Source organism: Copidosoma floridanum, unplaced genomic scaffold (assembly GCF_036245765.1).
Source record: "Copidosoma floridanum isolate Cflo_tuat_1 unplaced genomic scaffold, Cflo_Japanese_pri ptg000025l, whole genome shotgun sequence".
NCBI classification, from domain to species: domain Eukaryota; kingdom Metazoa; phylum Arthropoda; class Insecta; order Hymenoptera; family Encyrtidae; genus Copidosoma; species Copidosoma floridanum.
Window position 1 is genome coordinate 472797 of NW_028321902.1, and position 12591 is coordinate 485387.

At 31.1% G+C, this 12591-nt stretch overlaps 2 protein-coding genes across 2 annotated transcripts in view; both read right to left on the bottom strand.

Moving 5' to 3' along the window:
• LOC106641618 (pyrethroid hydrolase Ces2a) overlaps nucleotides 1-12591 on the bottom strand; it is a 92925-nt gene that overhangs the window by 33857 nt on the left and 46477 nt on the right. The gene's annotated exons all lie outside the window — the stretch shown is intronic.
• Nucleotides 7295-9573, bottom strand: LOC149373874 (uncharacterized). The gene is made up of 2 exons (XM_089595205.1): nucleotides 9353-9573; nucleotides 7295-9125 (listed from the first exon to the last, which is right to left on the bottom strand). The coding sequence occupies exon 2, from the start codon at nucleotides 9035-9037 to the stop codon at nucleotides 7436-7438; it is 1602 nt and encodes a 533-aa protein (XP_089451331.1). The 5' UTR covers nucleotides 9038-9125; nucleotides 9353-9573; the 3' UTR covers nucleotides 7295-7435.

The window sequence follows — 12591 nt, forward strand, 5'->3', positions numbered from 1 at the left end:
TTCCGAAAGAAGTCTGTTTCCCGAAAAACAGGGAGATAAGGCGTCTTTCACTCTAGAGTCCGAGAGAAAGTCAATTTCTCTACGTTTAAGAGATAGGAACTGTCATTAAAAATCGCACTTATCATTAAATAACTTTAAAATGGCATTTGCCATTTTTGTACAATTTTTACCATATGTAGGTCGGTAAAAGGCCAAGGAAAAAAAATAAAAAAAATTGAAATCGTCCGAAAACAAAGACATTAACGGAAACGTAAACAGCGACACACTACTCAATACTAATTATTATGAGTGTTCTTTGTCAGACCGTATGTTGCAACATGTGTTTTCATTAAATAGCTTATTAAATTTTCTGTTGCATGAAAGTTGATATTTTTAACACTTACTTACAAGGTATGTAGGAATAAAATATGATTAACGAAGTTTGACTTTTTGGAAATTTCCAACACACTTTTGTTGTCAATGAATAATTTAGCGAACATTTTTGTTCTGATGTTCAAAAATTTAAACTATCATCAAGTATGTGTTAATGATAGCCTATTACATACTGCACAGGTATTATAGTTTGTAAAATAATATTTGTAATGTACACACATGTTCTTATTACAACAGCCATTTTTGTAATACATTTAACTGTGACTTATATGGAAAATTGTAAGCTAATACGAGAAATACATTGATTTACTTTTATAAACAGTCTTATTGTAACATATGGTATCTTGCAAGCTTGTGTGATACCATGATACCACCAGGTATTATTATTATTATTAATATAATTATTATTATTATTATTAATGTTATTATTATTATTATTATTAATGTAATTGTTATCATTATCATCATTCTCATTATTATTATTATTATTATTATTATTATTATTATTATCATTATTATTAATATTATTATTATTACGATCAAGAAAAAGAGTCGACTTTTCACACGCTTAGTTAAGTCGTGGTGAAGGTCGTGTCACGATCGGTCAAATAAAGGCTGGTCGGGGGCACTTTTTTCTTCCTCACCAATCACCTTAGTGATTGATAAAACGGAAGGCCATGGAGCGGGAGAGCGAAGCGCAGACGTTCGACTAAAATACGTCATCTTTCTTTTGATCTTACTTCGTTTCATTGACAATAAAAATATTGAGTTTCTTGTTTTTTTTTAAATGTCCTTTCTCAACAGGCGAGTGTCAGAATTGTTCTGGTACGAAAGCGAGCAGCAACTGTTTTTGTATTAAAACTGTCGGCGAATAAAAGTTTTATTAAAACTATATTTGAAGTTTTTTAAAGTTTCTCCGAGTTAGAAACAAGTATCGTAGGTCCCGGAAATTTTTTCGAGACCTTCGAGACTTTATGGGGAGTCTCAGAGGTCTCGAGGAAGATTGTCAAGATTTTCTAATTTATTCAGTGATTAGCGGAAAACTTGGACTGTGGTCACATACATGTGTACATGGATTGCAAAAAAGCTCATACGATACAGTTATACGAGTTTAAGATTTTTTTTGGAAAGCATTACATGTATTTTTACAATTTTTGTGACCACAGTCTTAGGCCATGTTCTTACGGAGGTGGTAGGCCGTGTGTTGCATGGTGTGTCATTGCGTCACTAAGTTGCGTAAAGATTATATAAGTAAGGCTCTACTTAAAATAGTAGTTTCAAACAAACCTTAGGTAATAAAAAAATTAAAACAACTACGGTACCATAATACTTACATCATTTCAATATAATATATGTCCCATAACGTAGACATTAATTGTTTACAATTTTTTTCTTTGGTTTAGAAGAATAGTTGATTTTGTACTTATGAGAGCATGTCACCAAGGAAAATGCCAGATTTATGGACCTCTTTGTACTAACTCTGGTTGGATGCAAACCCCATTTTTTTTTTTTTTTTTTTTTACTACTGTAAATAAATTTCTTTTTCATACCTAAAAACTCAAGCATGAACTTCAAGTGCAGCATTTGGAACTTTTCATTCTATACCGCAAAGCATTCGAAGTTTGATATGGAATATTCATATAAAAAATACTTCTCTTGAGTTTTTGACAGTTTTCGACTCTGGTGCTGAATAAAAAGAGAACTAATTTTTTTCCTGGATTCCAAAGATAATATATTTAAAATATGTATTGCCAAAAATTAGCATGAGAATTGGTAAACGATTTTTTTTCAATTAAAAATCTAAAAAATTAATTTGAAAAAAAAAAAAATTTTTAAATGCAACAAAAAAATTTTTATTGTATTTTTCAAATAGAAGTTCAATGATTGGCGAAAACCGTCAAGAATTTAAATTTGGAATAGCCGCAAGAAACGTCAGATGCTTCGTGGCAGTGAAAGAACAACCAAATGCTTAATTTGAAATATTCGCATGAGTTTTTTTTATATAAAATGATTTTTACCAGCCCAAGTGAACAAAAAATAAATAAATAAAAAACATAATAAGTGAAATTTACTTTAATGTACACGTATCATATTTAACAATTAAAATTTAATTCAATTCATCATATTAAAATCGTTAAGGATGCTTTTGGTAGAATTCGACATTAAATGAAGCATCATGTACGAATTATTACTCTTAAGGCCATTACGTATGAAAAAATTGCGTAAAGAAGCTGAAAACGAGAATATGATTATCACAAAATTATTTTACATGTAAGATAACTAACACTTACACGGCTTAAATATCTCATATCCCATGATTCCAATATACCCGGAATTGATACACCAAGTGGTTTTTGACTTCTTAGTATAACAATGGACTTTGCCAATATAATTTCACGACTTTGCTGATACCATTGGGATAAATATGCTGATAATCCTATGTCACTTCCCTGAGAAAATTTTTTATAACATAATTATAAGAACTTTCCAAGAAACACAAATTAATGCAAGTCATTTTTACCAACTGTTTGATGTTTTCAGTACAGAGTGAGAATATGTAAAGCCTCATGATAGCGTTAATTATAATAAGCACTGATATTGTTCGTCTTTCTATCGGTAATTCAGACTAAAAGAAAATATATGTAATTACATTTTCATTTTAAATTTTAACGTCTTTTATAAATTTTAACCTACCGTAAACCAGCTTAGACCACTAACTGTGACGTGTATAGATAGAATTATGATCGATTTTAGAACATAAAATCGTGCCAAATCATTTGTTTTATAAATATATCTGACGAAAATTCACCAATCAATATTAGAGCTTTGATTGCTTAATTTAAACGAAAAAATTTAAATGCGCTTACCGTATTATGGATTGATGTTTAGAAATACAGCCAATCAAGTCTTTGTAAAAATTTGTACTTTGGAACTCTCCTTTGAGCTCTTGTAATTCAATTATTGGGAGAAAGAAAAACATCGCAATAAGAGTATTAACAAAAACGAGGGATAAACCAGGCAGTATCGCAAGCAATTGGTGAACGTAAAGTAAAGTCCACATAATTGATGAATTTATCGAAAATGGATAATCAATTAAAAAAGGAAATTTCATAGGTGTACTTGATAGTGACTTATACATCAATAAAATGACCACAATTGTTATATTTCCTAACACTACAGCACATAGTGTTATGTATTGGTAACTATGTTTACGTATTAGGGAGATTTTCTGATCATCTGCATCGGAGACGAAATTTTCAAAAACGTTAAACAAGTCCTAAAAAAGTTTTTCTGTTATTTTACAAGCATTTGATTTTCAATAATTAATGTTCAAGTTAAATAATGTTCATATCACCTGTATCTTTGATCTTTGAGATTTAGAATACAATAACACTAATATAGAATCAAGAAAGTAAGTTAAATAAAAGGCATGGAAGAACAATTTAGTTGAATCCAATACAGCTTGGTACATTGATAAAGAAACCAACGCCGCAGTAATTGTTTGGTTGAAAAAGTAAGTGTACCAAATGCACTGATTAATTAATTTCGAAAATTTAGAGGTACTTTCATTTATTAAAAAAACTCCACTAACTCTTCCTACCGATTTATACAGTTCGAAATTAAACCACAGAACTACTTGTGATAAACAATTTTTTATTAATTTTTTTATTTTATGATCCGAATTTATTTTATTCATCGAATGCATTTGTTTTTAGTGTATTTATTTAATCACCACTAACTGCGTAAAATATATATTATACACTGTCTAATGTGATAATAATAAGGATCGCGTATTTTTCAGTTTAAAATTAAATTTTAATTTAATATTAATAGATATGTTTTACGAAGAAAGTTTGGTAAAGACTGAACTGAAAAATTTTCCAGAACCTCAATTCCTCGCTCTATCAGTCACAACCGAGTCTAAAACAAGGATACCTTGATATTATGTCGGCATTGTCTATAACGTTTAATTGATACACAATTTTCGAGCATTAAGATAACGTAATAAAAAACACATCAATAACATTGAAAATCAATACATTGGCTTAATATTACTATTAGTTAAAACATCTACTGTAGATCTATTTGTCAAAGAGCTTAGTTACAAATTGGATCATTAGATTAAGACAAAAATATGTTGACGTGTTCTTTAATAATTGAAAGTTTAGGGTAGTTCCCACAATAATCTACAACGACCACTTAAATAAAAACTATAACCGATTACATAAAATAAAGTAATAGTACAAAATAATGAATAATTAAATTTCTATTAGTAAAGAGATGCATGAAAACCTTGGTTGCGCTAACTTTGAGATCCTATGCCGCAGAAAAAAATAAAATATGCGTATGTATAAGCTTCCAGGGGTCGTAAAAACTGAAAATTTTCAAATTAGACACGAGCCCGTAGCCAACTTAGCTCCTTTTGTTATCTAAAAATAAAATTAAAAAAAATCTTTTATGATATGACTTCTATAAAATTTCCTTGATTATTAAAAACAATTTGCAGGATCGAGATTTCCTTATGAGACGTTGTAATTGACTGGGACATGAAATATACCATTTTTGGTAGAATAACCGATACATATCCTTTTGAAGAATCAACTACGTAAGTAAGATGCTTTTTATATAATTTCCCATTGAATGAGTCATTATTGATGGATTATGGCTCTCAGGGCCATTATACATGAAAAAAGCCTGTAAAAAAGCTTTAAAAAAAACATATTTATCATGTAACCTGTTTTCGATTGTTTTAAAAATATAAGATTAGCCACTTACACGATTAAATATCTCATATTCCATATTTTCAATATACCAGTATCCAATATTAAATTATATTTAACACCCTAAATATAATTGTACATAGAAAACTAAGAAAAACCATCCTGTAGTATAGTATTCTTCAATAAGGTGGTATTACATGTCAGTGAATGTCCCTTCAGGACGTGCATCACACGTAGGTTTGTTTGACAGATACTATTCAGACGAAAACGTATATTGAAATAGCATAAAAAATACCCGTAAAAATTGCGACTCGTTTGACTGTACCATTATTTTATACATGATACATTTAAAAAAATGGATCTTTAACATGCAACCATATACAAAAATTATATCAAATGGGATTTATATGATTTGTAGGAATCTCCTAATTTTTTGGGTACAAAAGATTACTTTTAGAAAAACCTATCAAATTTTCAAATAGACCCACAAATTGAATTTTAAATCAATTTAGAAAAAGGGGATGAGGTGTGCGTGAAAGCATGTATATGAGTACATACATAAGAAAAATGTACATACATACATACATACATCTACGTAAGAAAAAAAATTGCTAGCTTTACTGTAAAAAGCATTTAAATCACGAATGAAAAAATTTTAAAAGAAAAAAAAAACAAAAAAAATTAATTATTGTATTTGTATAGTAAAAAAAATTTTTTTGTAATTTTTGAAAACTTTGAAAGAATATGAAAGAATTTTATATAAAAATTATTTATTTATTATAAAAGTAACAAATTGAATACGTAGAAATAAATATTTATTAATGAATTGGAAGGGTGCTCTGCTTAAATAACTGCCAAGTTAAAAAAAAAATTATTTTATTTAGTAAATTGTTTATTTATTTAATTTATAACCAAACCAAATAAACCAATGTACATTAAATAAAAATTTATATAAAAAATAAGTTACAAACTACAAGATAACATGAAGTAATTGATGACCACTACTGAGCCTGCTCATAGCAGAGTAGGTAAGAGCCGTTGCCAAAGAAAAAGAGGTCAGAGGTTCGAATCTCTATGGAAACTGTTTTATTTTTTTAGAATTGGTTAAAAGAAAAAGAAATAAAATTCATAAAATTAAAAATGTGTGGCATAGCGATGTGATGTGGCGTCATGGGATGTAGAGGAAACCGGAAGTACCTCACGAGGGGTGGGGCGAAGGGGAAAATCCACTTCCGTCACACTTTTTCTCAAGGTCAAAATCTGACATCGTTGATTTACCCCTGCGCATAACGCGCCTATAGAAGTATAACTTCAAAAAAGTGTGTGGAAAACATTTTGATTGGATAATAGAAGATGGGGTAAGAATTAACTAGTCAGGTTTTAAGAAAATACAGACTTTTTGCAGAGGTGGTAGAGAGTGCTCGTAAAAATCACTCTTAGGATGTAAGTTGGAAAAATAATATAAAATATGATCAGTAAGGAAAATTTGATTTTCCGCACTAAAAATAGTGCGGAAACCATCTATTTTCCGCACATTGTAACAAAAAAATAATCATGATTATAAGGGTTGGAGCTTATACTATTTAATAGAACAAAAAAATATTATATGAACGTTTTTACAATAGTTATTTACGTAACAAGTGCGGAAAAGACGATTTCCCGCACGAGTGCGAGTCTATCACACGAGTGCGGGAAATCGTCCCTCACGAGTTGCGTACAAGTTTTTTCGCAATAAGTGTGCGGAAAATAATTTATTTTCGCATGAAATGTTAGATATTTTTTCTATATGAATTTGTATGACGACATAATTTAAAAAATAAAAATGAATATGTTATTGCGTATAATAAATAATTATTTTTTATTTTCAAAAGACTCGTAAGTGGTTTCGCTATTTACCATTTACATGAATCAATTAATCAGCATACAAGGATACAGCATTCTAGTCACAGCCGTACGACTTAATTTTATTAAATATTCTGTAATGATTCTCATTTTTGTTTGTATATTCTTATTTCGTTGCTGAGTGATCAACTAAGATAATAATTAATAGCAAAACCACTACTTGAATAATAAATACAACATGTGGGATGATCACTGTAATTTACTGTCAAGGGTAATGTGGAGAGGATTGCTATAAATGTTAAAGAGATATAAAAAATAAGAAGTCTTTGATTGTAATTCAAAAATTTTTTAGTGTACAAATATGCTTCCACAATACTTATGTATGTATCGATAATATGACCTTTCAATCACTCTTTCCCACACTCACAGCAATACTCGTCACTTTGTAGACGGAAAAAAAAGGAAATAAATCAACACACATATTTTCTACATTTATTGAATTACATTGGAAATTTATTAGTGTATGTACTTATATGCTTTTTCAAGTCCCCACTGCTAGTAAACTTTTTTTTGCAACCACTTCTATCGCACGTATAGGGACGCTCGACAGTGTGTATGTAGCGTACGTGAGACTGCAACGTACTTCGTAGAGCAAAAGTTTTTCCACATCCTGCCTCACTGCACTTATATGGACGCTCGCCAGTGTGTGTGCGATTATGTCTGAAGAGAGTACTTCGTTTAGCAAAAGCTTTGCCACATCCGGCCTCTTTGCACTTAAAGGGTCGCTCCCCAGTGTGTGCGCGTGTGTGTGCTGAGAGATTACTTTTTACAGCAAAAGCTTTTCCACATCCTGCCTCACTGCACTTAAAGGGACGCTCGCCAGTGTGTGTCCGATTATGTCTTAAGAGAGTACTTCGTTTAGCAAAAGCTTTGCCACATCCGGCCTCACTGCACTCATATGGTCGATCGCCAGTGTGTGTGCGTTTGTGTACTGAGAGATGACTACGTTGAGAAAAAGCTTTGCCACATCCGGCCTCACTGCACTTATAGGGACGCTCGTCAGTGTGTATGTGTTTGTGTGTTGAAAGAGTACTTTGTTTAGCAAAAGATTTTTCACATCCAGGTTGATGGCATTTAAAAGGTCGCTCGCCAGTGTGCACACGAAAATGATCAATGAGGTTTTCTTTATGAGCAAAATCTTTCTCACACTCATCACATTTACAAGGAAACTCAGCTGTATGTGAAATTAGATGCCTTTTGAGACTCTTTTTGGAAGAAAACTTTTTTCCACATCCAATTTTGTCACACTTATACGGACGCTCCCCAGTGTGTGCGCGTGTGTGTGCTGAGAGATCACTTTGTTGAGCAAAAGCTTTGCCACACCTGGCCTCACTGCACTTGTAAAGATACTTGCCAGTGTGCGAGCTTGCGTGTATTTTCAATGAATTTCGATAAGCAAAAGCTTTTCCACATCCAGATTCATTGCACTTAAAGGGACGCTCGCCGGTGTGGATGCGTGTGTGCACTAAGAGACTGCTTTTTTGAATAAAAGCTTTGCCACATGCGACCTCAGTGCATTTAAAGGGACGCTCCCCAGTGTGTGTGCGTGTATGATCCGTCAACACATTTTTGGAAGCAAAAGCTTTCCCACATCCAGCCTCTTTGCACTTAAAGGGTCGCTCACCGGTGTGTGTGCGATTGTGTCTTGAGAGAGTACTTCGTTTAGCAAAAGCTTTGCCACATCCGGCCTCTTTGCACTTAAAGGGTCGCTCCCCAGTGTGTGTGCGTGTGTGTGCTAAAAAATTGCTTTTTACAGCAAAAGCTTTTCCACATCCTGCCTCACTGCACTTATAGGGACGTTCGCCAGTGTGTACACGCATGTGTCTTGTAAGCTGACTTTGATAAGCAAAAGCTTTTCCACATCCAGGTTGATGGCACTCATAAGGTCGTTCTTTAGTGTGCACACGAATATGAACAATGATGTTTTGTTTATGAGCAAAATCTTTCCCACAATCATCACGTTTATTTTTGATGCTCAACACTTTTTCAAAAAATCGACATTCGTAAAAACGTTTTTTGTCTGATTTTTTCTTGGTCTTCATTGAATGGAATCTTTTTTTTCGTTTTTTCTGATGCTAATGATAAAATACGTTGGCGCGATACGTAAATGTGTACCCTCAGTTGCACAAACTGAAATTAAAATATTTTCTAGTTATAATGACAATTTCTGTTAAATAAGTTATTAATAAAATTTGATGGCCACTATTATGTAAAAACAGTAACTTCATTTAAATCACGTCAAAATGTTGCAGCACTTTTTTTTAAACCCATGCAAGAAATAACGAATAAAGGCTGTTTAAAGTACAAATGATATCCACTAAGAAGTACGAGTGTTATTTTGTAAATGCGAGTCTTACCTGATCGTTGTAGAGTTTATCAAAAATCGGTTTGTACATCAAAAAGACGGTATCAGTCCTTTAAACTGCTTAGCCCTAGTTTAAATTTTACACAATCTTTTTGCTATTAAAAACGAGGAGCCAAGAATTTTTTCTTCCGACAGTAGCTCCAACCACTTCAAGTTATGGAAGCACTATGAAATACAGCTGATAAAGAAACCTCCAACCGCTTTGTCCGTAAATGACTGCTTTTTATCATTAGCGTTATCTCTCAACTTTTTCCACAAATTCTAACATGAACGCACTTCTTTGTCTATACTAGATAATGTTTGAAAAAGTTTCTACAAAATTAAGAATAACACGTGAAAACACTGAAAGTTGTTTGTCTTACGAACTTTATTTAACACATCCATTGCGCACGTAGGCTTTTATGTTTAGTCAGACATTCACATTTTTGTATAGTAAAAATTTCAAGAAATTACTACACGTATAAGTGGGGACTTCCACTAGTAACAACACAATTAAGCGCAACCCATTCTTATGCGTTCCCGAGATATATTATTATCAAATAATAGCGTCAATTATTGTTAAGTCTAGTTTTTACACGCTTTGATTATTATAAAAGTTTAAAACTATTTAAACCGTAGGTTCATGTATTTTTTTTGTTTAGCTTACATGAAACTGATAACAGTAATGTATGACAAAATACTCTAGTTTTTAAAAAGCAGTTCTTCCTTTCCAAAGTTAACAACTTTTTGAAGCAGCAAAAAAGATGACAATATCTACAAGATGCCATGCTGACTATATAAGTCGCTAAGCGAGCTGATGGGCTGTATGGTATATACATTGTTAAAAAACAACTAGATTTTATTAAATTTTATCATTTTCAGGAAAATTGATATTAGGACGAGAAAAATTTGAACGCTAGAACTTCAGCATTGTGTTAAATTGAACTACTTTTTAACATCGAAAAATGTCAGTGAAAGCCCCCCGAAAATGGTAATAATGGTCGAAACATGTTTTTCGTGTCTAGGAAAAAACCAAAGAAACAACGAAATCGACTAAGCCAGTAGGCTGTCGTGGTAATCCGGTAGAAATAAAAAGACAAAAAAAAACATTAAAAAAATTTAGTAGTTATGAGTAATGTAAACAATTTTTCTCTTTATGTCGATTTGAAATGAATATGTGTTTTAAAAATGCAAAGATTATAAAAATCTTTTCAACATTAATTACAGAAATGAAAAGTAATATTTATACAAATAGGGTATACATCTTAAGGAATTGCGTATAAAATATTTTCAAAAACAGACTTGAATTGTCAAAAAAGGATGAATAGTGGATAAATACGTATATATAATCTAGGAAAAAACTATAGTTGAGTGAAACTAGTCATATGTTCAGATGCACCTTCGGACTGTTACGACTACTTTTTATTTTTAACACATGTATGTGAATAGTTTATAAATTTTTAAGAGTTCCAATAGTTATCAACTATAGTTCCTCGCAACCAATTTACATTTGAAAGTTTTTCGGCTCGCAGCATTTGTGTGGGTAGTAGAAGCTCAATTTTGTGATAAGCTCGTTAATCGTATTATAATGTTAAATGTATTTTGTAACATAATGAGAAAATAATTGTAGATGTTAGAAAGACAAGCATTACAAATGCATTTAATACCCAACTAAAAATAAATTTCAACTGACTAGAAAAATATAGATAGTTAATCAGCTAAAATTTTTTCATTTTTTTCAGTGGTGCTTAAAATACTTTGTTTTAGTAGAACATACAATTTTATCAAAAAAGTAACACTTATGTTGACAAAAACCTCAACTGCAAAGTTTGATAAGAATATTTTTGGTACGCACTTGCACTTGGACGTGTACCTGAGATTAGTCATTGTTATAAGTAATTTTATGTCATTGACGAATCCTAACAACATGACGGGGACATAGAACGAAATAGTTTTAGGTATGCAATTTAAATAGTTCAAAGTTGATGTATTCAACTCTAATAGCTGGAATTAGTAGCATATACCTCACGATTTTACCAATTAAAAAGTCAATTATTTTTTCATCGTTTGTTACTCTTTCAGTTTTATTTTTCCATTTTCGGTGAGTTGTTAATTGATGTTTTTTTTTTTTTCCACCAAAGGACTCTGTTCTTAGTTCAGCCCATTCTCGAACATTAATCAAATAGATTCATTTTTTTTAATTTTCCTAGAAGATTTTTTAGAAATAAACACTCTTTGCCCTTATTTGATCAATGAATTTAGAGTTTTTTTCTTTTCTTGAAATATTACCATCGAATCACTCACTAAATAAACAACGTTATCAATTTCATATTTTCATATTAAATAAGTTGTCCTTTACTACAATTTCCTAACTTACTAAACTTGCCGTAAAAGCAATTGAAAAATTTCAACTGAACGATGTGACCGGAGTACGAGTCCCATTTTAGAATATTTCTACAATAAATGTCCTATTATAACAAGAGTCCAAGAAACTTTTGTTCTGAAAATGGATATATTATAACATTTAAACAAAATCTTAAAAAATAACAATGAAAATTAAAAAACGCCAAAATGATTAATTTGTGAGCTATCGTTTATTATACGCTTTTTATTGTTGCCATTTAGTCACTAAATTTACAGTAAATTGGTTAAAAAACAATTTAAAAATGAAAAAAGAGTTATTAAACAGAAAAGTACTTATACAAATAATATAATATTTTAAGGTTCTTTTTTACGCATTTGGTAAAATAAAATATAGAAAAACACACCCTGCTCATGGTTATATTAAAAGAATACAAATAAGTGTAAGTGTTTCTAAAACAGGATATGCTTGTGTTTATTCTCTTTATCATCTGTAATTTTAATGTCGAAATAGGATGTTTGTCAAAAAATTTGAGCATCGCCAAGCGTGTCCTAATTAAAAAAGGACAGTTTTGTATCTTTCACCGATAAATATATAAATAAGCAAGTTGAAGGTGTAAAACAAAATAACAAGCCTCATATTTCCCTAAGCGATTTCGAGTTATTTCATTCTAGAAATTGGCATTAGCTACTATTTTGCCCTTTAACGATAAAGTATTTTATAAAATACCGATTATAAATAATAGACTTTCTCATCTGGTAACCACAGAAAAAGATTAAACAAAAAAATGGATAAGTTACAAAGTGTCATGTGTACATAAATTTCATCAGTGTCGAGCTACTTATGTTGGGAGAAACTAGAAGACAGCTAGAAATGCGTATAAATGACCG

Coding starts and splice junctions, on each gene's coding strand:
- LOC149373874 (XM_089595205.1), bottom strand. CDS start 9,037: ATGAAGACCAAGAAAAAATCAGACAAAAAACGTTTTTACGAATGTCGA.